Source organism: Lepus europaeus, chromosome 3, assembly GCF_033115175.1.
Source record: "Lepus europaeus isolate LE1 chromosome 3, mLepTim1.pri, whole genome shotgun sequence".
NCBI lineage: Eukaryota > Metazoa > Chordata > Mammalia > Lagomorpha > Leporidae > Lepus > Lepus europaeus.
The window spans coordinates 34,879,449-34,901,199 of NC_084829.1; the positions used below are offsets into that span (position 1 = coordinate 34,879,449).

Sequence of the window (21,751 nt, forward strand, 5' to 3'; positions counted from 1 at the left end):
GCTCACACGCACGGCCCAGGCCCTGCTCCAGCTGCTCGGTAACCCCAGGGCAGGTGCAGCCTCACCTGGCAGCGGCCAGCCCCCAGGCCCTAACCACAGAGCATCCCTTGTTCTGTTCAGCCCAGCTCACCAGGCCGGGCCCATGCCTGCCACACAATCCTCAGTGTGCCCAGCCTGGCGCCCCAACTCTGCCCGGAACCCCAGTCCCACCTGGTCACTTCCCTTGTCTGGGGCCAAGTCCAGACTCCTCGGCCCTGTCCTGAGGCCCTGCACGACTGACCCTGGCCAGTCCTCACTCCCCACCCCACCCCCAACAACACCTGCAACTTCCCAGGTGTTCCTCCGGGCCTTTGTTCAAGCCAAAGCTCTGCCTCTGATGCCCAATTTCCCTCCCCAGACCCTCTTCTTCTTCACCTCCCATCTGTCCTCGCGGATTCAACTCAGGCCCCCTCCTCCAGGAGGCCTTCCAGGAGGGTCTCTCCCCGCTCCTCCTCCCCTGAGTGTCCAGAAGAATCCCAATGTCTCCATCGCCGCACTTGGCACAGTGAACTGAAATCAGCGGACCAGAGGCCTCCGTGCCCAACAGCCCCTCCCGCTGGGGAGACGGCCACGGCTGGGCCCCGGACGGACACACAGCCAGCACAGAGTACTCACTGTTGTATCCCTCGTTTACTAAGCAGCCGCCGAGTGAGGAGCTGCCCTGGACGCTGTGAGTATGGCCAGGAGGAGGACAGACAAGAACCCGGCCCTGGTGGTGCTCATGTCCATCTGTGAGCGGATGTGACAGACTGAGAACAGAAAGGGCAAACAAAGGAAGGAGCGGGAGCTGCTGCCCATCTGCGGCTCCTGCCCTGCAGCCTTTCCCCACCCCCTCCCGCACCGCCCTCTGCCTCCTCCCTCCCCGCTCCGGCCTCTCTCTCACGCTACTCCACGGCCTCGGTCCGCACGGCGCTCCACGGCTGAATAACCTTAGCATTGTGCGGTCTCATTAGCTCCTCTCGATCAGCCCATGTCGGAGCTGTTAGGCCCATCCTACAGACAAGACAACCAAGCTCCCAAAGCCAGAGCCTGTTCCCACACATGTCCCCCCCACCCCCACCCCTGCAGTGACTGGGAGGCTGCCTCCACTGGTTCCGGGCAAGATGCAGCAAAGAGGGTTCTGCTGGGTCTCTCTCCCCGCCCTCCGCACCCGTCTGGGTCGGCCGTCTGTTCCCACTCCTCCCTGCTCCGCTTTCCTCCTGGCTGTGACTTTGTCCTGCTTCCTCCTCCCCCCATCGCGAGGCCTCCCTTGGGCCCCGAGACATCGTTAGCTTTCCTTCTGGCTCATTAAAAATGAGAATTTGCATAGAATATCCATACTAGCATTCTGTCCACGGCAAAATGGGGCAAGGATAGACTGCGGCATGAAGTTGGGGAGCGGGGAGAGGATGGTCACAAGGGGCCGGGGCTGAGGGGAGGACCCAGGCAGGAAGAAGCCAAGTGCCTGCCCTCGGCGTCCGAGGCCTCAGGCCTCCACCACCTGCAGCCCGCTAGGCCTTTCTGATGGCTGATGCCGCCGTTACAGTCATTCTTACGATAACCAGCAAAGTCAGGGCTACGATTAGCCCCATTTTAAAGATGGAGGACCCAAGAGCCCAACAGGAACAGCGGCTAGCGTCCAGGGACACTGCCAAGTCTGGCAGGCCTGGGGGGCGGCACCCTCAGCCACCTACCCACCTGCCTTGCTGGTCTGCTGCTCTTGGAAAGCTGCCCCTCCCGGCTCCCCTGGGACAAACTCTCCCCCGTCACCCCTTCCCTCTGACTCCCCCCTGCAACCACAGCTTGGCCGGACACGGAGACTGCAGGAGACAGCTGCTGGCGGGCCCCTGTCCCCGCCAGACAACCACGCAGACCTGCCCAGTCTCCAGGACTCACAGCAGTGCCCGGAAGTAAACATGCCCGGCTGAAGAAGGAAGTGATGGCAAAATCAGGAGAAGGGGCTCAGCCCCGGCTGAGCCGGCTGCACCGGCCTCCCAGGACCAGCTGCCGCAGTCTGCTCTCCATGGTCTGAAACAGACAGGCTGGGCCCTGCCTGGGGGAACCCTGCCCCTGCCCACTCACCAACTCTGCACAACGGCAACAGCCTCCTCACCAGCCCAGACCCCCACTCCACCTCCTGCACAACCAGAGGACCCCCACCAGACCTAAGTCTGCCAACCCTCCAATGGCCCCCACTCCACTCAGAGCAGAAGCCCAGGTCCTCACAATGGCCCACGGGACCCCACGAGATCTGCTCCCTCCTCTCACCCTCACTCACCACAAAGGCAAGCAGGCTGCACCCCAGGGCCTTTGCACTTCCTGGCACCTCTACTTGGAGCACTTTCCCACAGAGCCCTACCGGCTCACTCCTCACTGCCGCCGGGGCTCTGCTCGGCTGTCCGTGCTACAGAAAGGTGGGTGGGTGCCGAAAGGCTGCTAACCTAGCACGAAACGAGGCCCTGGCCCTCTGGGCCCACTCACAGCAGCACCGCTCAGCTCCTGTCTGAGATGACAGCACAGTGATGGACCGGGGGCTTCAGCACGCTCACGGGAAATGTGTGTGATGAGAAAACCAGGTATGGATTTCAAAACATTCTTGCACCACAACAAATGTGTCGTTTAAGTCCATTTTTCACAAACCCTTTGAACTGCCCCTGGCCCCCACAGACGTGAGCACCACAGGCCAGGGGTCTTCAGCTGCTCGACCCACTGTGGTCTCCCCAGTGTGCTGGTTTGATGCCAGGCACACAGCAGGTGCTCAATAAATATCACTCAGCAGCTGGACGAATCCGTGTGCAAAGGCAAGGGATAAAGGGGCTGAGGGCGGAAGAAAAGAACGCCCCCTCCCCTGCTCACCAGCCACATCCCCTTGGGGCAGGACTGGGAGCCCCCGAGAACCCTGGAGCAGGAGCAGGCGGAAGCAGCAATGAAGGGGTGGCCGCCAGGCGACAGTCACCCAGGCTGACGGCTTCTCTCTCTCCCATCCCCACAATACCTGTCCTACAGACCAGACAGGAAAGCCACAGGCTGCCGCCAGGAGCCTCTCTACCTCTTCCTGCCCTGGCCCCGAGCACAGCCTCTGGCCTTGGAGGGGGAGGGGCCTTCCCTCTGACGTGCCCCCAGGGCTGGGGGAGGGGACAGCAGAGGAAGGACAGGCTAGTTCACTGAAAAGGGGGCTTGGGGCGGGAGTGGGGGCCTGCATCCTGTATCACAGTACTCGGGACCAAGTCCCACCTGCGTTTCCCGCTCCACTTCCTGCTAAGGCGCCCTGGAGGCAGCAGATGATGGTCTCAGCACCTGGGTCCCTGCCACCCTCAGACGTGCAGGGAGTTCCTGGCTCCTGGCTTTGGCCTGACCCTTTGGCTGACAACTGCAGAGTGAACCAGTGGATGTAAGATCTCGCTCTTTCTCCCTGTCACTCTGTCTTTCAAAAAACAATAAAAGTAAGAGGAGGGCTTTGGCTCCCATCCCTGAAGCTCTAGAGCCTGCCTGACTTGCAGTGCCCAGCGCTGGAGCAGACCCCAGCCCTCTGGGCAGCCCGGGCTGCAGTCGCCTCCCCTGTAGAGTGGGGACCGCTCTCAGGGCTGCAGGGCAGGAAGCGAGGCTGCTCCGGGGATGACGCAGGCAAACACGGTCTGCGGTGCCAGCACCAAAACCAAAGGAGGCCTGGGTGTCTTCAGCCAGGCAGGCCAGGCGGGCTGAGGGCTGGTGCAGGAGCAGTCTGCGGGGCCCAGGGGCTTTGGGAGGAGGGCCCAGGGGGGCGGACAGAGCGACTAAGGAGGCAGCAAGGGCCAGGGGCCTCCCCCTGTGCCACACACACAGCGCCCTCCCTGGTCTCGCAGAGGAAGCGCTGGAGGCCCTGAGTGGGGAAGGGACCCGGCTGGGGTCACACGGGTGTGGGGAGGGGGCTGAGCTGGGGGAGCAGCTGCTGTAGCCCCAGCCCAGGCCCGGGCACTCTGCAGCCCCATCCTGGCCAGGGACAGGAGGCCTTTGGGTGGGGGGCGGACACGAAGGATATGATGAGTCCCCAGGCTCCTCCCACATCTCCCAGGGGGCTCAGAGGGGGAGCACCTGGACTCCAACAGGCAGCAAACAAGCGCAGTGGGTTTTCTGGAGGTCAAGGTCAAACCCGAGCTGGGGGTGAGCACATCATGGGCCTCCACCACCTGCTCCTTGTGGGCGGGACCCCATCCCACGGCGCCTGGGGACACAACCCAGTGTGCTCTGGGGGGAGCTCAGGCCAGGATGGGGGTGGGGTGGGGTCCAAATAGGTAGAGCTCTGTCAACAGGACAGAAGCCAAGCAAGCAGGCTCAGCAGGAGAGGCACACAGGGCAGCTCCTAGTCACATCCCCTGTGACACAGGTGCAAGCCGAGGCACAGCCCTGGAGCGACTGATGGGGCGGCAGAGCCAGGATCAGAACCCAGGCCTCCTGCCCAGCAACTGGGCTCTCCAGCACGCAACTCTGCCGCGCCACCAGGAGGACCAGGTTCAGACGGCCAAGCTGCACGGGCTGCACCAGCCTGGGGCGGGGGCGTCTTCCCCCGTGGGCCGGCGTGATACCGGCCCAGGCCCACGCTGCTCCCTGTCTAGGAGGGAAGGGATGCAGGTTCAGAGCAAAGGCTCGGCCGCTGCTGTCCCCTTCACCCCGACGTTCCCGTGGAGCTGAGAGGCGAGGGCCCAGGGGAACGTGCCCAGCAGTGACAGGCAGGGCAGGAGTCAGCGGTGTCACAGGGAGCCAGAGAGGTGCCCCCCCGCCCCGCCGGGCACGATGACACCCACCCACCCGGGGGACTCACAGAATCGAGAGGCATCAGCACCCTGTCACAGGCCAGAGCGTCGGGGCAATCGGACAGACAGGCGAAGTCCCCAAGGCGGGGCCACGCCAGCGCGGAGCTCAGCTTCACAGGACGGGCGTGAGCCGGCAGTCACAGCAATACCAACACCTTGCCAATCTCCAAGCCTCGGCGAGCAGACCTGGCTGGCACGCAGCGGGCCTCATGGCTCAGCGGGGCGGGCCAAGCCAGGTCCACTTCATCTCCACTCTTGGCAGTGACAGGCGGCACACAGCGGGTTTGGGCAGCCTGGTTGATAAGCTGGGAGGGTGGGGCCCACTTCTCTCCTCCTCCTGGGAAAATGCAGTCAGGACAGAGCATGGCGGGCTCAGGGCTGCCGGGTCCCTGTGCACGGACCCTAGGAGGCAGCTGGTGGAGAGTCCAGAGGTTCCCCCCACAGAAGCAGCTTGAATTCATTTTACACTCAGATGCACCATGCTCAAGCCAGTGCAGGGCCCCTCCCTGCTTCCTCGTGCCCACGCCCCGGGCTGGCATCAGCCTCATTGCAAATGACAGTGGTAAAGCCGCATGCTCCAGGCTCTGCGTGGCCCATGCCTCCAGCCCCTGGCATCCTCAAACAAAGGCCAAGCCCTGAAGGGCCACCACTGGATGTCCACTGCCTTAGGCCTCGCAGGGGTTCCTTTCCCAGCATCCTCGGAGGGAAGCAAATGTCTCAGGGTGCCCGCGAGATGGGTCAGAACATAGAGGGAGGGGGCCCGACGAGCCTTTGCCATAGATGGTGGACACGGCCGTCCCTGGTCAGCTGGCCAAGGAGGGGAGCAAAGGCCAGATAGGACAGGGCAGGGCCAGGCCCGGGGAAGCGGACTGCCTGTGCATTCCCTCACTGGCCGCTCTACTAACACCTGAGGGAGGGAGAGACACAGAGCTAAGTGGGCCCCTCTCTTGCTGACTTTGGAGGCCTGGGGTCAGGGGAAGTGGCAGAGAGAAGGGTCAGCAGGCACTGCACCGATGGGACAGCCCCCATCCCTGCCAGCTTGCGGGAAGGTGGACATGGGCAGTCTGCAGGAAAGGGGAGGCCTTGGCACTGAGCTGGGATCCCAGGGCAGCGAGGGCTGCCCCACCACCACCCCGGCCCTGGGCAAGTTGGACAGGGCAGGCGGCAACTCCGAGCGCTAATGAATATGCACCCCCTCCCTCAAGCAGGTGCAGCCCAAGTGCCAAAAAGCACGAACTGGCCCAAGAGAAACTGCCCTGCCCCCCTCACACTGCTCCCTGCTCGGCGGCCACTGGCACCAGGCCCAGGTCCCTCCCCAGGTCCCACTGCCCGTCTGCTCCCACCTCCAGGCTCCCGCACCTGCTGCTCCCCACCTGGCACAGCCTTCCCCTCCTCTCCACTTGCTCTGCACCCCCTTGGGTCTCCTCCACCAGGCCCTGTGCGATGGCCCAGCCCGGCAGTGGACCTGGGGGTGTGTCTTCACCTCAACAGGCATGTCAGCATAGCCCCCGACTCACTGGCTCAGGTGAGCCCTCGGAGCACCTACTGTGAGCCGGCCAAACACCAGCCTCCTCGCTCCCACGGGAGCTGGCTACGTGGCAGGAGCGCCATCAACCTGGGCAGCGGAGACCCAAAGGGGAGCAGGGTGGCACCCCTTCCCCTCCTGTCGCAGAGAGGCAGCAGCCCTGGAGCAGGGGCCCGGGGCAGACAGCGGTGGGAAAGCAGAGGATGCGAGCGCCACGTCTCACCCTGACGCAGCGCTGACGGGCCCCCAGCTCTCGCCCCCCGTCTGCTGCCTCCGGGGAAGGATTTCTGGCCTCTGTATGTCAGCAAAGGGTGGGGCAGCCAGGGAGTTCAGTGGGGAAGGGGGGGTCCCGGGACAGCCTCACCTCACTCCAGAGCCTACACCCTGCCAGCCTCGGCTGCCACTCCGTGGGCCGGAAAAGCCATTTCTTTGTCACGGGGGTGGAAGACAGCTAAAGAAGTGAGTGGTTGGGGGTTGTATTTTCTGATCAATCATTCATTCAACCATTACTTGTTGAGCAACCACTGCGTGCCAGGGGCTGCACTAGAAGCTGGGTGATGCAGCAGAGAACAAGACAGGCAAAGGGCTCTGCCTGGGGCCAGCGCTGTGGCATAGTGGGTGAAGCCATCGCCTGCAGTGCTGGCATCCCATATGGCTGCCGGTTCGAGTCCCAGCTGCTCCACTTCCAATCCAGCTCTCTGCTATGGCCTGGGAAAGCAGTGGAAGATGGCTCAAGTCCTTGAGCCCCTGCACCCATGTGGGAGACCTAGAAGAAGTTTCTGGATACTGGCTTCATATTGGCCCAGCTCTGGTTGTTGCAGCCATTTGGGGAGTGAACCAACGGATGGAAGACCTCTCTCTCTCTCTCTCTCGCTGCCCCTGCCTCTGCCTCTCTGTAACTCTGCCTTTCAAATAAATAAATAAATCTTAAAAAAAAAAAAAAGAGCTCTGCCCATGTGGACCCCGAGGAGAAAGAACAGAGCAGAGCCAGGGAGTGGGGAGTGGGGGTGGGATAGGGGCTGTTTTAGATAGGCTGATCGGGGCGTGGGCCTTCAGCCAAGCACTAAGCCTGGGGGAGGCAGTGGTGATGGCTCAAGGGACTGGGCCCCTGCCACCCACGTGGGAGACCTGGGTTGTCATGCGCTCCTTGGCTCCAGCCCCGGCTGTTGCAGTATTTGCTGAGTGATTCAGTAGACGGGAGATAGCACACTCTCTCTAATAAATAAAAACTAACAGGCTGGCCAGAGAGAGGCCTCGCTGCAGAGGGGACACCTAAATGCACTGAGGATGGAGGCCACACGGGCATCCCCCCAGTGAGAAGAGCCAGTGCAAAGGCCCTGAGACGAGCTCATGGGTAGCACATGGAGGACTCGTGAGGAGGCTGGTGTGGTTTGAGCAGAGGCGGAAGAGGGGAGTGGAAGGGGTTGAGGGCAGAGAGGCGAGGGGGAGCAGTAGAAAGGGGAGGCATTTCTGGATCCTGGGGGAGAGGGGCGTCCTGGGCCATCGTCCCCTCGCTGGCTCCCCAGAAGCAGCAGCAGTGCCAGGCCCTCTGGGTGACACAGCTCCTTCCAGCTGGCCAAGCCCTGCCCCCATTCAGAGCGGCTCAGCAGGCAGGTGCACCCTGTGCAGCCGCGGAAGACAGGCCCAAGAGTGTCACTCATCCCACTGGATGAGGGGCCGCTTCCCACTGCCTGCCCAGGGTCTCCTTCCCGGGACCGGGTCAGTGCCGGCGGCAGGGCTGCGCTGACAGAGGCATCTGAATGCGAGTCTGCCGCTCAGCCCGGGAGCCGGGAGCCGGAGCTGCAGCCGACTCACCCGCGTCTCCGGAATATCAATGGGCGTCCTCCAGGGACCAGGCCTGAGTCTCCCTAGCGCCCTCTGCCTCGCTCACAGAGGTCATCTGGCTCTCCCTCCCCCATCCCGGGGCAGGGGCCGGTTTGTCCCCCAGAGAGGACCAGAGCCAGAGTCGCAGGGGACCCCACAGGAGAGGCCCCAGCCAGAAGCCGACCCGTGTTCTTCCTGCCGCACGTACCACAGGTGGTGCAGCTCAGTGGCTGGGAGACATCTGCTGGATACGGAGCCGCCTCGCCAGCTGCCAGGTGTGTGGCCTCAGGGCGGTTAGTGAGCCTCTGTGTGGCCTCAGGGCAAGGGAGCTGAGGAGTCAGTGCAGGGGAAGCACAGACAGGCCGGCCAGGGACGAGGGCCAACCCTTGATGCGTCCACGTGGCCTGAGGCCGGCGCCCGAGCCTTGGTTTTCCTCTTCTGTGCAGTGGGGGGCACTGTGCAGGCTCACGACAGGCCCCGTGGATTCCAAAAGACTGTGGGCTGGCGAAGCGGATGCTCCAGACCCCAACCCCCGAGAGTGCCCAGGACGCGGGGTGGGAGGCAACAGCGGGCACCGCCACATGGGTGCCGCCCCCCGCCTCCTGCCCTCCCACCTGGGGTGACTCACTGGCCTTATCTCCAGAGCCCAGGCGGGGCCTGCTCTGCATGTCTAATCCCAGCCCGGCTCCGCGGCCGCTGCAGGGGCGAACTCCGCCTCGGCCTCTGCAGGGAGTCGGCGTGAGCACGTGTATGTGATACGGTTACCCGCACCCCCGCCCGCCCAGACACACACACACATCCACAAGCACACAGGCCCAGACACACTGCAGGGTGCCCAGACACCCTACGGGGGCAGGCCTGCCAGCCTCGTGTCCCGAAATGCAGCCCTCCCCACGTGCACCTGTGCTGCCCTGGCCGCCCCCGGAAGACACCGTGCCTGCCTGTAAGAAGTAGGCTGGCCTGGGCTCATGCGGTCTGTCCCTCGCCCCCGCCCTGCACGCACACACAGCCTCAGCCAGGTCTCGCCAGGTCAGCCCCGGGAGTGGCCGGGCCCCAGGGCAGCTGGGACCCAGGCAGCAGACCCTAAATGCTCACCCTCCAGCGTGCACCCCGCGTGCCCACCTCTGGGTGCCAACAGCCTGTTTCATTCTGACAACAGTGAGCCCAGAGGGGTTCAGTGCCTTTCCTAGGAGTGGCCCAGACAGAGCCTGACCTCTTAGCCCACGCAGCCACTCCTGGGACCTCACTGTGGGACGCTAAGCCAGCCAGCACACCTCTCTGAGCCCCGGTTCTTCATCTGCAGAACAGAGACAAAATGCCCGGCCCCACAGAGCGGTCATCAGGCCCTGTAACAGCCGAAGGGATGCCTGGGACAGGCAGGGCTCAGTCAAGAGCCTCAGGACTGCCCAGAACATGAATGAGACGGGTGGGGGGTGGCACTTGCTAAGGGGGGCTGGGCTTCCTCTAGTTCAGTGTCAATGGCCAGGCAGCACCTAGGAGCCCCCCACCTGGAGGACAGAACCAGGTTCCCCTCCCAGCTCCTCCACATCCCGGTTGTCGGCAAAGTACCCCAGCCTGCCTCAGTTTCCCCATCTACCAAGCCGTCAGAATGATGCTCCTCTGAGGGTCGGCACACAGTAGGCACCCAGGCCTAACTCTCGCAACTCCGGTGCACACCCCAGCCGGCCGGCCGAGCGCCCGCCCCTCCCCTCCCTGGCACTCCTCCGAGCAGCTCACCGATGATTTATACTTCAGAGGACGAATCAATACAATATACGGCCAAAGACATCTTTAATCTTTCACAGGGATTAGGCTACAAGCTACAGCGGCCTCTTTCTACAGCCGCTCAATTCTGATTTCAATTTGGCCAGCTGCAGCGCGGCTTTCTCTCCCCTTTTCTTTTCCCGGGCCTGAGGACAGGCCTCCAAATCAAATCTCATTTAGGGCAGGGGGCGAGGCGGCCTCGTTGCCCAGATCCGGGGGCGGCCCAGCCAGGCCCTGGGGCTGCCGCAGCTGGCACAGGTGGCCGCGGAGGACCGGGGACCCTGGCACAGTGGCCACTTCTCTTGCTTTTCTAGATCGCGAGGTCCTTTTGTAAACTTTATTTTTTCCAACTCCCCAACACCTGACTGGGTGCTGGAAAACATGCACACAATGACTCGCGCAGACCCCACCGGGCCCCCTGCCCTCCCACCCTTCAGGTCCGTGTGTGTGAGTGTGTGAGTGTGTGTGTGAGTGTGCGTGCGTGTGTGTGTGTGTGCACGCGCCCCAGCACTCGCACAGGAGCTGGGGAGGAGAGGGAGGAGACGGATACAGAGATGGCTGAGACACCCAGGCTCCAGTGCCTGCTCCACCTCTAACGTGCGAGCCGCAGGACCTGTGCCCATTTTTCCATGGCCTCTCTGTGCCTCGGCTTCCTCTCCAGGGGCAGGGGGCTCATCCAGGACAGCAGGTGCTGGGCATCTTGGGAGGGCGCTGGGGGGCCTTAGGGTAAGGGCCGAATGCCAGGACCCTGACTTCCAACCCCAAGTCCTGCAGCAATCATGCCTGAAACAGTAAAGGCCGTGGCCTGCGCTGGGGAGGCGCTGAGCAGGGGAGCAGCCGGTGGGGGCCGTGCAGGGTGTGTGTGCAGCCCAGGGGGGAGGTGCCTGGGAGGAAAGGCCATGCGGGCAGCCGGAGGGAGGGCAACCGTGGCCCCTGGCTCTGGTGCTGTCACCCGGGGTCCCAGGGTGCCCGCCAGCCTTCCTGGAGGTGCGAGCGGCACCCTGCTCACCCCTGCCTGCCGGCTGCTGGGGCTACGGCCGTCAGTCAGCTCTGCCCCACTTCCTGCTGCCGCCACCACCCCCTCCACCAGGCTGCTGGCACCGGAGCAGCTTCAGCTGCACAATTAAAGGGGCTTAGCCAAGATTTATGGCAAGATTATGCCTGCAGGGTGCTACCGGTGCCGGCTTCTGGACACACCGCGGTCCTTAGGAAAGCAATTACAGCTCTGGGGCCACGCGGGTGTAAACCTACAGGCGCCTCCCCAAGGTCGAGGGTGCCCGCAGAGCCATTAGGGAGAGGCAGGAGGGGGCGGGGCGCCACCCTGTGCCCTGCAGCTTCCCCCAGCCGCGCCCCCTGGGCCTGCTACAGCCAAGGGGGAGTCCTCCCCCCCCCACAGCCCAAGCACATTGCCCCTCAGCCCCACCTTCCCCTCGGACCCAGCCAGGGGCCAGGCCCCAGGGCCCTGCAGGCTGTGGGTGATGCCCACGAAGGTATAAACTCTGCTGTCTCACAGCCGCCACCGCTGGGGACACCTAAGCTTGGCACTGGACGTCTGAGGTCGTGCCAGGGCTTAGTGGGGAAGGTGGTACCATGTATGCAGGGTTCCTGCCCCTCCTCCACCCACCAGGGTCCGCCCCTCCACCCCTCACCCCTCCCCAGGCAGCTCGGTCTTAGGGACTCCACGTTCCCCATCCCAAGAACCTGTCCAGCAGATGGCATGCCTCCTGGGCCCGTGACAGCCGCTAAAGGAAGGCCCCCCACGCCACTTCCCTTCCCCTGCCTGCGAGGACATCAACTGTCCTCTGGCCCTTACCCACCAGAACGCGGAAGGTCCCCGGGCCTTCGTCCGCACACCATCTACCAGCCCGCACATCCCCCGCCCACAGGAGTCACCCAGCGTGTGGCAAGGCCATGGCCAAACCCCAGCACTCCAAGAAGAGACAGGGGCCCATGAGCGGCCGCCCTGGGCAGCAGGGCCCGCAGCTCTGGGCCCCACTCAACCAAGCGAGCCTGCGGCTGGGCCCCCGACTCACCGTCCTCGCGGGACTTCTGGATGAAGGCTTCCACGCCACTCTCGCCATAGCTGCCCTCAGAGGCCAGCGTGGACACGTAGTTCCACTTGAGGGCGCGGACGATGTCCACCATGGCCTGGGCCTGGTATGTGTCCGAAGGCACCACGCGGGAGAAGAAGTCGTAGCGGCTGTTGTCACTCAGGTCGGGGGCTGTGGAGGCGTAGCTGATCTGGGGGATCTGGGGGCGAGAGGGGTGCTGATGGGGTCTGGCGCCCCTACACACCAACCTCCCGCCGTCCTCAGAGCCTGCCCCTCCCCCCGGGGTTCTGCCTCCTCCCGCCCTGGGTCAGAACTCTTGGTGTGGGCAGGACAGGCCCCAGCCCCACCCAACAGAGGAGGAGACTGAGGCCCCGCCCTCCTGGGTCCCGTCTATCCCCACAGGGCGAGGCTGGCATCAGGGGAGAAAGGGCTGGCTGGACAGACAGCACCTGGCCTCCTCCTCCTCCTCCAGGAAGTCTCCCAGCCGAACCGGCCTTGCAGGGCCCTGGGACATGGAGACACCCCCAACCACACACACACTATATGCACACAATGCACACACATGCGCACAAGTGCACACACACCAAGAGCTGCGGGGTGCCTTCACCTGGAAGGGCCCAGCCCAGGAGTCTGGGGGCCAGGGTGGGGATGCAGTCCATCCCCAGGCAGCCCCTTTGTCACCACCCAGCAGACCTCCCCCACCCCCACAGCCCAGGAAGCTGCAGGTGGGGTATCCTCCAACAAGTTCCCTGTCTCTACAGCCAGTGTCCCAGGGCCAGAGAGGCAGGGTCCCATCCCCAGCTCTCTCCAGTCACACCGCTGTCATTGTCATTGTCACGGGGACACCTGCAAACAAGGAACAGGCTCCCCAAGGCCCCAACCCAGAGTGCAGGCAGGGCAAGGAGGGCAGGGGGCTGTCCCGAGGGGCCTCATCTGTGTCCCAGCGGGTGACTGTGACAACCTGGCCAGGTGGGGCTGTGACGTCTCTGCAGCCCGGCGCAGAGGGAGGGGACACTCGATTTACATTCTCCTCCGAGCGCTCCTCTCCCAGCCGCAGCAGAAGGGCAGGGAGGCAGCCGTGCCCGCCCCAACGCCAGCTGCTCCTCTCTGCCTCCTCCTTCCATCGCCCAACACAGAGCACCTGCTGTGCACCTGCTGTGCACCTCCATACCACTCCAGGCGCTGGAACACCGCACTCACGTCCCGCCACCCAGGGCAAGAGCCGGTAGACCCCACAGCACCTGCCCAGCCCTGCCTGGCCCAGGTGGCCTGCACGGGGTCCATCTGTCTGTCCGCTTCCTCCTCTCTGCCCCAGGGCCCATGACCTCGTCTCCCCACATCCAAATCCTCCCTGCATATCAAGGCCCGGCTCAAATGTCCTCTCCTCCAGGCAGCCCTTCCTGAGCCCTTGTCCCCCCCGAGTCTGCTCAGTCTCCCACAGCACCAAGCTCAGGCATATGGTGCCGGCTGCTACAATTCCACAGGCCACAGACAGACACACAGAGGTGAACCAGACTCACGCCACCCCGGACAGCAGCCAACACTCTGCATTCCAGCAATGCCACCTGGGGAGGGGCAGGTGGTGAGATCCTGAACGACACCCAGTGTGTTGGCAGCTGACACCCCGCAGAGTCTCCGGCTTACATAATGGGTGAGCGACCGGGGCTGGTGTGTGTGTGAGTGTGTGAGTGTGTGAGTGTGTGTGTGTGTGTGTATGAGTAGATCTCCCTCTCTCTCCTTTCTTTCTCTCCCCTCCTCTCTCTCCCTCTCCTCCCTTTCCCTTCCTCTTCCCATGACCCATGGCAAACGACAAAAGCTGCTTCCTTCTAGGCTTGGGCAGCAGAGGAGATGGCACTAGGCACAGCTGCCTGTGTGTGTGTGTGCATGCGCACGCGTGCTGGAGTGTGCCCTGAGCGCATCCATCCACTGCACACCACAGCCTGCCAGGGAAGTTCTCAGCTCTGGGACCGGCTGACCCGACACCTGCCCCCGAGGGGCTCGAGGGAACAAGCCATGGGATGGGGATGAGGAGCCAGGAAAAGGAGAGGACAGAGGAGGCCCAGGAGGGAGCCCCAGGGGCACGAGAGGGCAAGCATTTCAGCAGAGGAAGCGGCACACGCCAAGGGCCGCCGACACGAGTGTGGATGCCCGTGTGAGCGCTGTGTATACAACTGTGCACGTGCCCGCACATACTCAGAGCCTGGATCTGTCCTCAGGCCGAGCCCACCTGGCCAGCAGGCGTGCAGGTGGCGTGCCAGATGCCCACAGCTGGCTCTGGGTCACCCGCTCCCAGACCTGCAGAATCCAAGGACCCCGGAGAGCAGCTGGCCCGCATGCCCCGCCATCGAGAGAGGAAAGGGGAGGCAAAGGCTGAGGGATCTTCCCGGCGTCTCAGAGGCCCCCAGCGCACCCACAGCCTCTGCTCAGAAGTGCCGGGGGGCAGTGAGGGCTGCAACCCTGACCCGTAGAGGGTTGGCCTGCCCCGCGCCTAGTGCCCAGCCATCGCAACTGTCCCCCGGCCCGGAAACCCCGGGGAGCTTTACCGTGGAAAGCACTGGCCCGCCCTCCTCCTCCTTCATGCTGGGCACAGCATGGGGGCCCCCAAGGACCCAGGAGCCAGCCTGCCCAGGGCTGCACAACACTGCCTGGCCCTTCAGCTGAGCAGCCTGGGACAAGTAAGTGACTTCGCTGGGCCTCCATTCCCTTCTCTATCAAGTAACCATGGAAACAACAGAGCGGACGCATGGATCAAGGCACACGGGGGCCCAGGTGTCCTAGAGAGGGAGGTGGCACCCGGGCCACAGTGCCCATTTTGCAGATGACGAAACCGAGGCCCTAGGAGATCCAAGTGCCCCCTAAGCATCCCAGTCAGGAGACGCCAGAAGCCAGGTGCTGGCCGAGTTGCCCAGCCCCCTGGGCTCGTCCTCCGTTCCGGACCTGGGCCCCGCCTGCCCTCGCTGCTGACTCAGCCCTTTCTGTCCCTCCCCCAGGCCAGACCAGGCAGCCACAGACTGAGGCCGGTACCCCGCAGCCACCTCCGGCCGCCAGCCCGGCCTGGCCCAATGCAGACAGCTCTCAGGATCCCGCCTGCCCAGAGGCAGCCCCTCTCACCCAGGACGCCAGGGACCCTGCAGGCCCCCAGGGACAGCTGCCGGCTCCCTGCCCTCCCTCGCCCGAGCCCGGCTCCCAGCATCAGCGGCTTCCTTCACAGATAAAAGGCAGCAACGCTCTCAGGCTCAGAGCAAGTGCAGAGCGGGAGAGGGTGGCCTGCCCCGACCCTGCCGGCACCGGCCCGCCCGCACACCCCTCCCCAGCCAGCCTTCGCTGCAGACACCAGGGCCCTGGAGGAGCAAGAGGGGCCACGCTCAGGGCAGCCACTGCCCTCCCCGCAGCCTTCCCCAAGCTCGGCAGGACTGGGGCAGGTGCACCTCCCATGAGGGCCGGCACACCGCAGGCCCCATCCTGGTAAGCAGGGAGCAGCGCGGTGGCCAGGGCTGGGGTCGCAGACACAAACACCCTCAGGAGCCAGAGCTACGGCCCTGAGGACAGCAGGTAGGCGAGGGGTGGGGGGAGAGGGCAGCCCAGGGCCACGGGGCTGACAAGGGGACGGAGCTGGGGCCAGGCTGGGCTGCCCAGGGAGGTGCGACCAGGGGTCTACCAGGCAGCACGGAGATTCCATATGGGGGGACAGGAGGTCAGGTGAGGAGTTTGTAGGGGCAAGCCCGCAGCCTGCCACAACCAGGCCTCCCTACTCTACCCTGCTAACACACAGCAGCCGTGCCCGAGTGCCCTGGGCCAGCCAGCCTACAGCCCCATGCAGTCAGTCCGCCGGGGCCCTGCGTGGCCCAGCTCAGTCTCAGCCTTCTTCCTGGGAGCTGAGCCGGCTAGGGTGGCAGCCCTGCTCTGCCAGGGTGGTCGGCCTGCCCTGCTCTGTCCCCTCCTCTGCTCTGTCACACGGCCCCCTCCTCTTACACAGGGGGCCTGGTGTCCCCCACTGTGACCGGGAGTGCATGTCGGAGTGTGCAAGCAGCAAACAGCATCCCAAAGGACAGGGAAGTCTGCACACAGGCCCGTGTGGCCCCCTGGGCTCAGCCGCTCCTGGGGCAGCAGCCTCCCACCCCCAGGGACTCTGTCCTGTCACTCAGCAGTCCACGCACTCAGCTGTTGCCTGGGAATCCATCCTGCCTTTGCGCGACTGTGGGCACTGGGGTGAACACGCTGGAGACAAACCCCTGCCTTCGTGGAAGTGGGAACAGAAACAAGCATAAGCCAACAACCCCGCCCACGACGCCGCCGTCCCCTGTGAGCACCAGCTCTTATTCCGGCTGCTCCGCTCCCAATCAGCCCCCTGCTAATGCACCTGACAAAGCAGCAGAGCTCAGCTCCAAAGCCTGGGCCCCTGCACCCACGTGGGAGGCCCGCACGGAGCTGCAGGCGCCTGGCTTCAGCCTGGCCCAGCCCTGCGGAGTGAACCAGCAGATCAGAGCTCTCTCTCTCTCTAAGTCTGCCTTTCAAATAAGTAAGTAAATCTTTTTCAAAGGAGGGAGGGGGTTGGTGTTATGGCACAGAGAGGTAAGAACATACATACATGGGGCCAGTGCTGTGGCGTAGCAGGTAAAGCCACCGCCTGCAGTGCCAGCATCCCATATGGCCCTGGTTTGAGTCCCGGCTGCTCCACTTCCGATCCAGCTCTCTGCTATGGCCTGGGAAAGCAGTGGAAGATGGCCCAAATCCTTGGGCCCCTGCACCCACGTGGGAGACCTGGAGGAAGCTCCTGGCTCCTGGCTTTGGATTGGCACAGCTCCGACCCTTGCGGCTAATTGGGGAGTGAACCAGCGGATGGAAGACTTCTCTCTCTCTCTCCCTCCCTCCCTCCCTCCCTCTCCCTCTCTTTCTCTGCCTCTCCTTCTCTCTGTGTGTAACTGTGACTTTCAAATAAATAAATAAATATTCAGAAAAAAAAAAGAACACACATACGTGGCTAACGTGGCCACCAAACACTGCGGCGCTCTGCCTCCATGGGCACCTGTAAAATCTCTGCTCTGGGCCCTTGGAGGTTGGGTGGGCCACCTGAGATGCTCTGGCCAATGGGCTTCGGGCAGAAAATGCCCGTCACTTCCGAGACCCTCAGCCTTAGTGACTGCCTCGGCCCCAGCCAGCCGGGCCCCTGAGGAGGGAGGGGCAGGGCTCTCAGCCACCCTGGCGAGGGCCACGGTCACACTCCTCCAGGCCACCAGCAAGCAGACTTCCACCCTAGCTCCGGGTCAGCCAGAATGATTCTTACTCATCTCCACCAAGCGCCTGGGCAGGTCAGGTGCACACCCACCACAGGCCAGTTTGGAATGAGCTGGATTGAATGTGCATGCGCGCGCACACACACACGCACACACACACCATAAAAGCTAACACAGAGCTGACCATGCACCAGGAACTGTCCTAAGCGGCTTGCACACCTCTGCACCTTCAGTCTTACAATAATCCTGGGAAGCAGGCCTACGTTTCCGAAATGGAGACACAGAGAGGCTAAGTAACTTCCTGTGGTCACACAGCAGAGCTCCAGTGGCAAGGGGCTGCCCACCCCACCGCCGCGGGGCAGGAGCCTGGGCAGCAGCATGGCGAGGAGTCAGTCTCCCCCCACGCTCACTCCTGGCGGTCACACTACAGCAGGAGCTGAAGCGGCCCATCTGTCTCCACCACCAAGGGGCGGGCAGAGGTGGGGGCCAGGGCCCCTGAGGGTTGTATAAATGGCCCTACTTTGAGCAACAGCTAATTTCTAAACATAATTATTAATTTCATGCTTATCATATGCAAACCTCTATCTCCCAGACGAGATGGAATTGATTTAATTAGACATTCCATCGTCAGGCCTTTGGATGCAAGCTTTTAATTAGGAGCCCCAACCCCACACCAGGCTGCTGGGGCAGGGGGTGGGCTCACGGCCCCAGACTCCTCTCCCCAAGGCCCCCAGCACAGCTGGGGTGTATGGCCCTTCACCTGCCGGCGTCTCCCGGGGCCCAGGTCAGGGCCTCGCTTTCTCTTGCCATCACATAGCAAAACAGCCTGCAGCCAGAAAGACTGGGGCATTTCGGGTGGGTGGATCCCCCCCAACTTCCGGCGAAATGCACGGACTAGCCCTGTTGGGGGAGCCCCTGCTGGGCGCTAATGCAATGCCCTTCCCAGCACAGCCCTGGCCAATTCTGCCGCAATGACCAGCACCTGACCCTGTCACACACAGACCTCATCTCTCCCCACGCCCATGCTGGTATCACTGACGGCTCCAGCCACACCACCTTGCCACACCTGGAATGCAGCAGGCACGCTGCCTCGGGGCCTTGGCATTGGCTGTCCCCACTCCCTGCCCACAAAGGCATGTGACCAGCTGCCCCCCAACCTTCCCCTTCCAGGCTCGGCTCAGAGGGGCCTCTAAGGCACCACGGCCCCCTGGCCCTCACTTTAACTGGGCCCCTAATGCTCGCTTTGGAGCACACAGCTCCGCCTTGCTTCCTTCTCAGCTCAGGGCCCCCGGGTTTGTGCTGTGCCCAGTGAGCGCTGGGGCCCTCCCGTGCCTCTGCACGGCCGTCTGTGCGACAAACCCTAAGCAGCCACAGCCCTCACACCGGGGAGGAAACGGAAGCTCAGCGCCTCCGGCCTGGCCAAGGCCATACAGCCGCTGGGCAGCGGGTTCTGACTCCCTGGGCGGGGGAGACGGGGCCTCACTGCAGTGATGGGAGGTGGTCCGAGCCCCGCCACCTCTGTCCCCTCCGGGGGCCTGCTGCATCTGGTGCCCCCAGCAAGGCTGCGCCCTCGGGGGCTGCCCCGGGCCGCCGCCGACCCCTGCCTAGCCCGCCCACCTCTCACACAACCAGCAGGAGACGTGCATGCATTTCCAGGCCTGAATCATGTTTTCCTGGAGAGAACCAGACAGATGCAGGCACCAGGCCTTTGAGCAAATATTTCCCCGGAAGGCTCTTCACTCACTCCCTTGTCGAGCCCTTTGGAACACACTGCGTTCTCCTGGGCGCCCGGGGACAAAGCCACCCGCCCGACCCCCACCCCTGAAAGGCAGGGAGTGAGCAGCAGGGGGGGCCACCAGAGGCCAGCGTGGCTGGCAGGGGCTGGGGGGGCCCAAGGGCAGAAGGCACCGAGCAGGGGGCAGGTAAGGGTGCTCGGGGAGCCGCCACAGGGCCCAGGCTGTGTGACCCTGGCCAAGCCGCTTCCCTTGCGAGCCTCATCTGCTCATCTGACAGCTGGGAGCCACCTAGGCTGTGTCAACCTCACTGCCAGGGTCACCCAGGAGAAGGGACGACGGTACAAGCTTGGGGGGTGAGGGCGGGTGTTAGCTGCCATTCCCAGGTTGCTATTGTGAGCTCTGGCCCCAGCCGTCACCAGCACAAACCCTCGCCTGCTGGGCTTCGCCACAGCCTGAGCCCCTCGCTTCCAAACAAGCCACTGCATTCAGAGGGCAAGGAACTTGCCCAGGGTCACCCTGCGCTAGGCTCGGCCGTCCACCCAGCCTGTCTGAGGGCAGAGCCAAGCCTGGTCTGTGCCTGCAGCACCCAGGGGCCAAGCTGACGATGGGCTGGGCCGGTGGAAGCAGGCAGAGGCTGCCCAAGTGCCAGCTGTGATGCCCACGGGACAGGTGGCCACCACTGGATGACCTCCCAACTCTGTGCTCTGTCCGTGCTCCCCAAGGATCATCCCATTCATTTCTCACTGGAGAACCCCAGGAAGCGAACACGATTTATCAGCTTCACCAAGAGGATCCGGAGACAGGACCACACAGCACGATCTGGACCCAAGTCTGCCTGGTGCAGCACTTGTGAGCCCATCCGCTATTCGTGGCCAACCTCCCGCCCCCTGCCCTCCCGTCCTGCACCCGGAAAGCAGCCGATCCTTGCTCCAGGCCTCTCCCCACCACACCCCCTGGGCATCTCTGAACCGGGCTTCTGCATCTGTTCCATGGGAGTTTAATGGCCCCTGCCGCACTCATGGGAAAGGATGGAGGGAGGAGCCCCAAGAGCAGCGCACAAGACCCAGAGGGTGTCCTGTTGCCCACTTGGCAGACACTGAGCCCGCCATGGGGCTGTAGCCAGGGCTGAGGGAGAGTTAGCCACGCTGTCTGCCCAGCGCTCTCCCCGGCCAAGTTAATGTGCTGCGCCGTGTGTGATATATTGCGCTGTATTAATATAATATGATATAATGGGATGTATTAACATTATTGAACACATGAGCCGATAAAAGTCACATCATCATCACTCCGCAGAATTTATATCACAGCCAGGCCACACCGGCAGGCTGGCAGCCTGGCCGGCAGGGAGGAGGCCCCAGAGGGAGTCTGGGCGCTTCCGCCGGAGAACAGGGCCTGAGCCCCGGTGAAGAGGGCAGCCAGAAACCAGGGCGGAAGGCAGGTGCAGCCAAGCCGGTGGGGCCACGCCGCCGAGCTGCAGTGCCATGGCTGGGGGCTCCCCATCGCGCCTGCCTGCCCCACAGTGGCACTGGAACCTGCGGGAGCACTTGAACCCCACTCAGCTCCTCCCTGGCAGGGCCCCCTGGGTCCGCTCTGCTCGCCCAGCCTCCATCTGCAACCCAGGCTCACTGCTACACCGTCTCTCCCCTCTCACCCTTGGGGCACGGCTGCCAACGGCCTAGATTCTCACGGTGGCACCTGCTGCCAAGTGAAACAACTGAGGCCATTCCCTGGACTCCAGGCTCCCACCCCACTGCCGGCTCTCCCGGCCATCGAACGGGCACCTCACAAACAGCGGGTCCCAAAGGGGGGGATTGTGCAGCAGCCGCCAGCCAGGCGACTGCAGCTCTGCCCTCCCCGCCGCTTGGCCAAAGCACTGAGTGTGTCTTCCTCTTCCTTATTTAGGGCAAAGATCGTCAGCTCCACCTGGAAAACAGACCCAGCCTCTGCCACGACTCCCCCCCTCCACCACTGCCACACAGCAACTCTGGCTGGGCTGGGACAACAGCCCCTCCCCTCCCCGCTGGCCTCCCCCCACAATCACACCCCCCACACACACACAACCCACAACAGACCAGAAAGGAGGCTGCCGCAGGGCCTTTGCACCTGCTGTTCCCCCTTATCACCACGTGTTTCACTCATGTGTCCTGTTGATGATTCTCTGCCTCCCACTGGAGCATCAGTCCCTAGAGGACCAGCACCTGTGCCCGGCTCACTGCTAAGAAGCAAGGACTTGGGACAGAGCCTGACACCAAAGCTCCCATCTGCAGGCCATCTACAAAGGGGTGCACCTGGGCAGCAGCCTGCTCCTGGCTGAGTCTCTCTCTCTCTCTCTCTCTCTCTCTCTCTCTCACACACACACACACACACACACACACACACAGAGGTTTCTCTACAGGAGTCTGTTGGGGGAGGTTCTGCTTCTAAGCAGTTTGGAGGTGGAGGGGTGGGGAACATTTAGCCTGGCAGGTAAGACACCCAGCTCTCACGCTAGAGGGCCTGGGTTCGGTACCTGGCTCCAGTGCCTGACTCCGGCTTCCCACAGATGCAGATCCTGGGAGCAGCAGGCGGGGTCCCTGCCACCACGGGCAGGAGACCTGGACTGCTTCCCCAGCCCCAGGCTTCAGTCTTAGCCCAACCCTGGACATGACAGACATCTGGGGCGTGAACCAGCAGAGGGGACCTCTCTTCCTCTTTCTCTCTCCATCTCTCTGCCTTACAAATAAATAAGTCAAGATGCAACCATCCCAGAATGGGCAGGCCAACGGCAGCAATTTGGCCGAGGCCACAAGGCAGGCTGGGGGGTGCCAGC

At 63.4% G+C, this 21,751-nt stretch overlaps 1 protein-coding gene across 2 annotated transcripts in view; it reads right to left on the reverse strand.

Annotated features, from left to right (window-relative positions):
- GRM4 (glutamate metabotropic receptor 4) overlaps positions 1 to 21,751 on the reverse strand; it is an 84,896-nt gene that overhangs the window by 40,175 nt on the left and 22,970 nt on the right. For both annotated transcript variants that reach the window (XM_062187445.1, XM_062187444.1), the window contains exon 2: positions 11,955 to 12,171. In XM_062187445.1, coding sequence (XP_062043429.1) covers positions 11,955 to 12,171 — 217 coding nt within the window. The remainder of the gene's footprint in view (positions 1 to 11,954; positions 12,172 to 21,751) is intronic.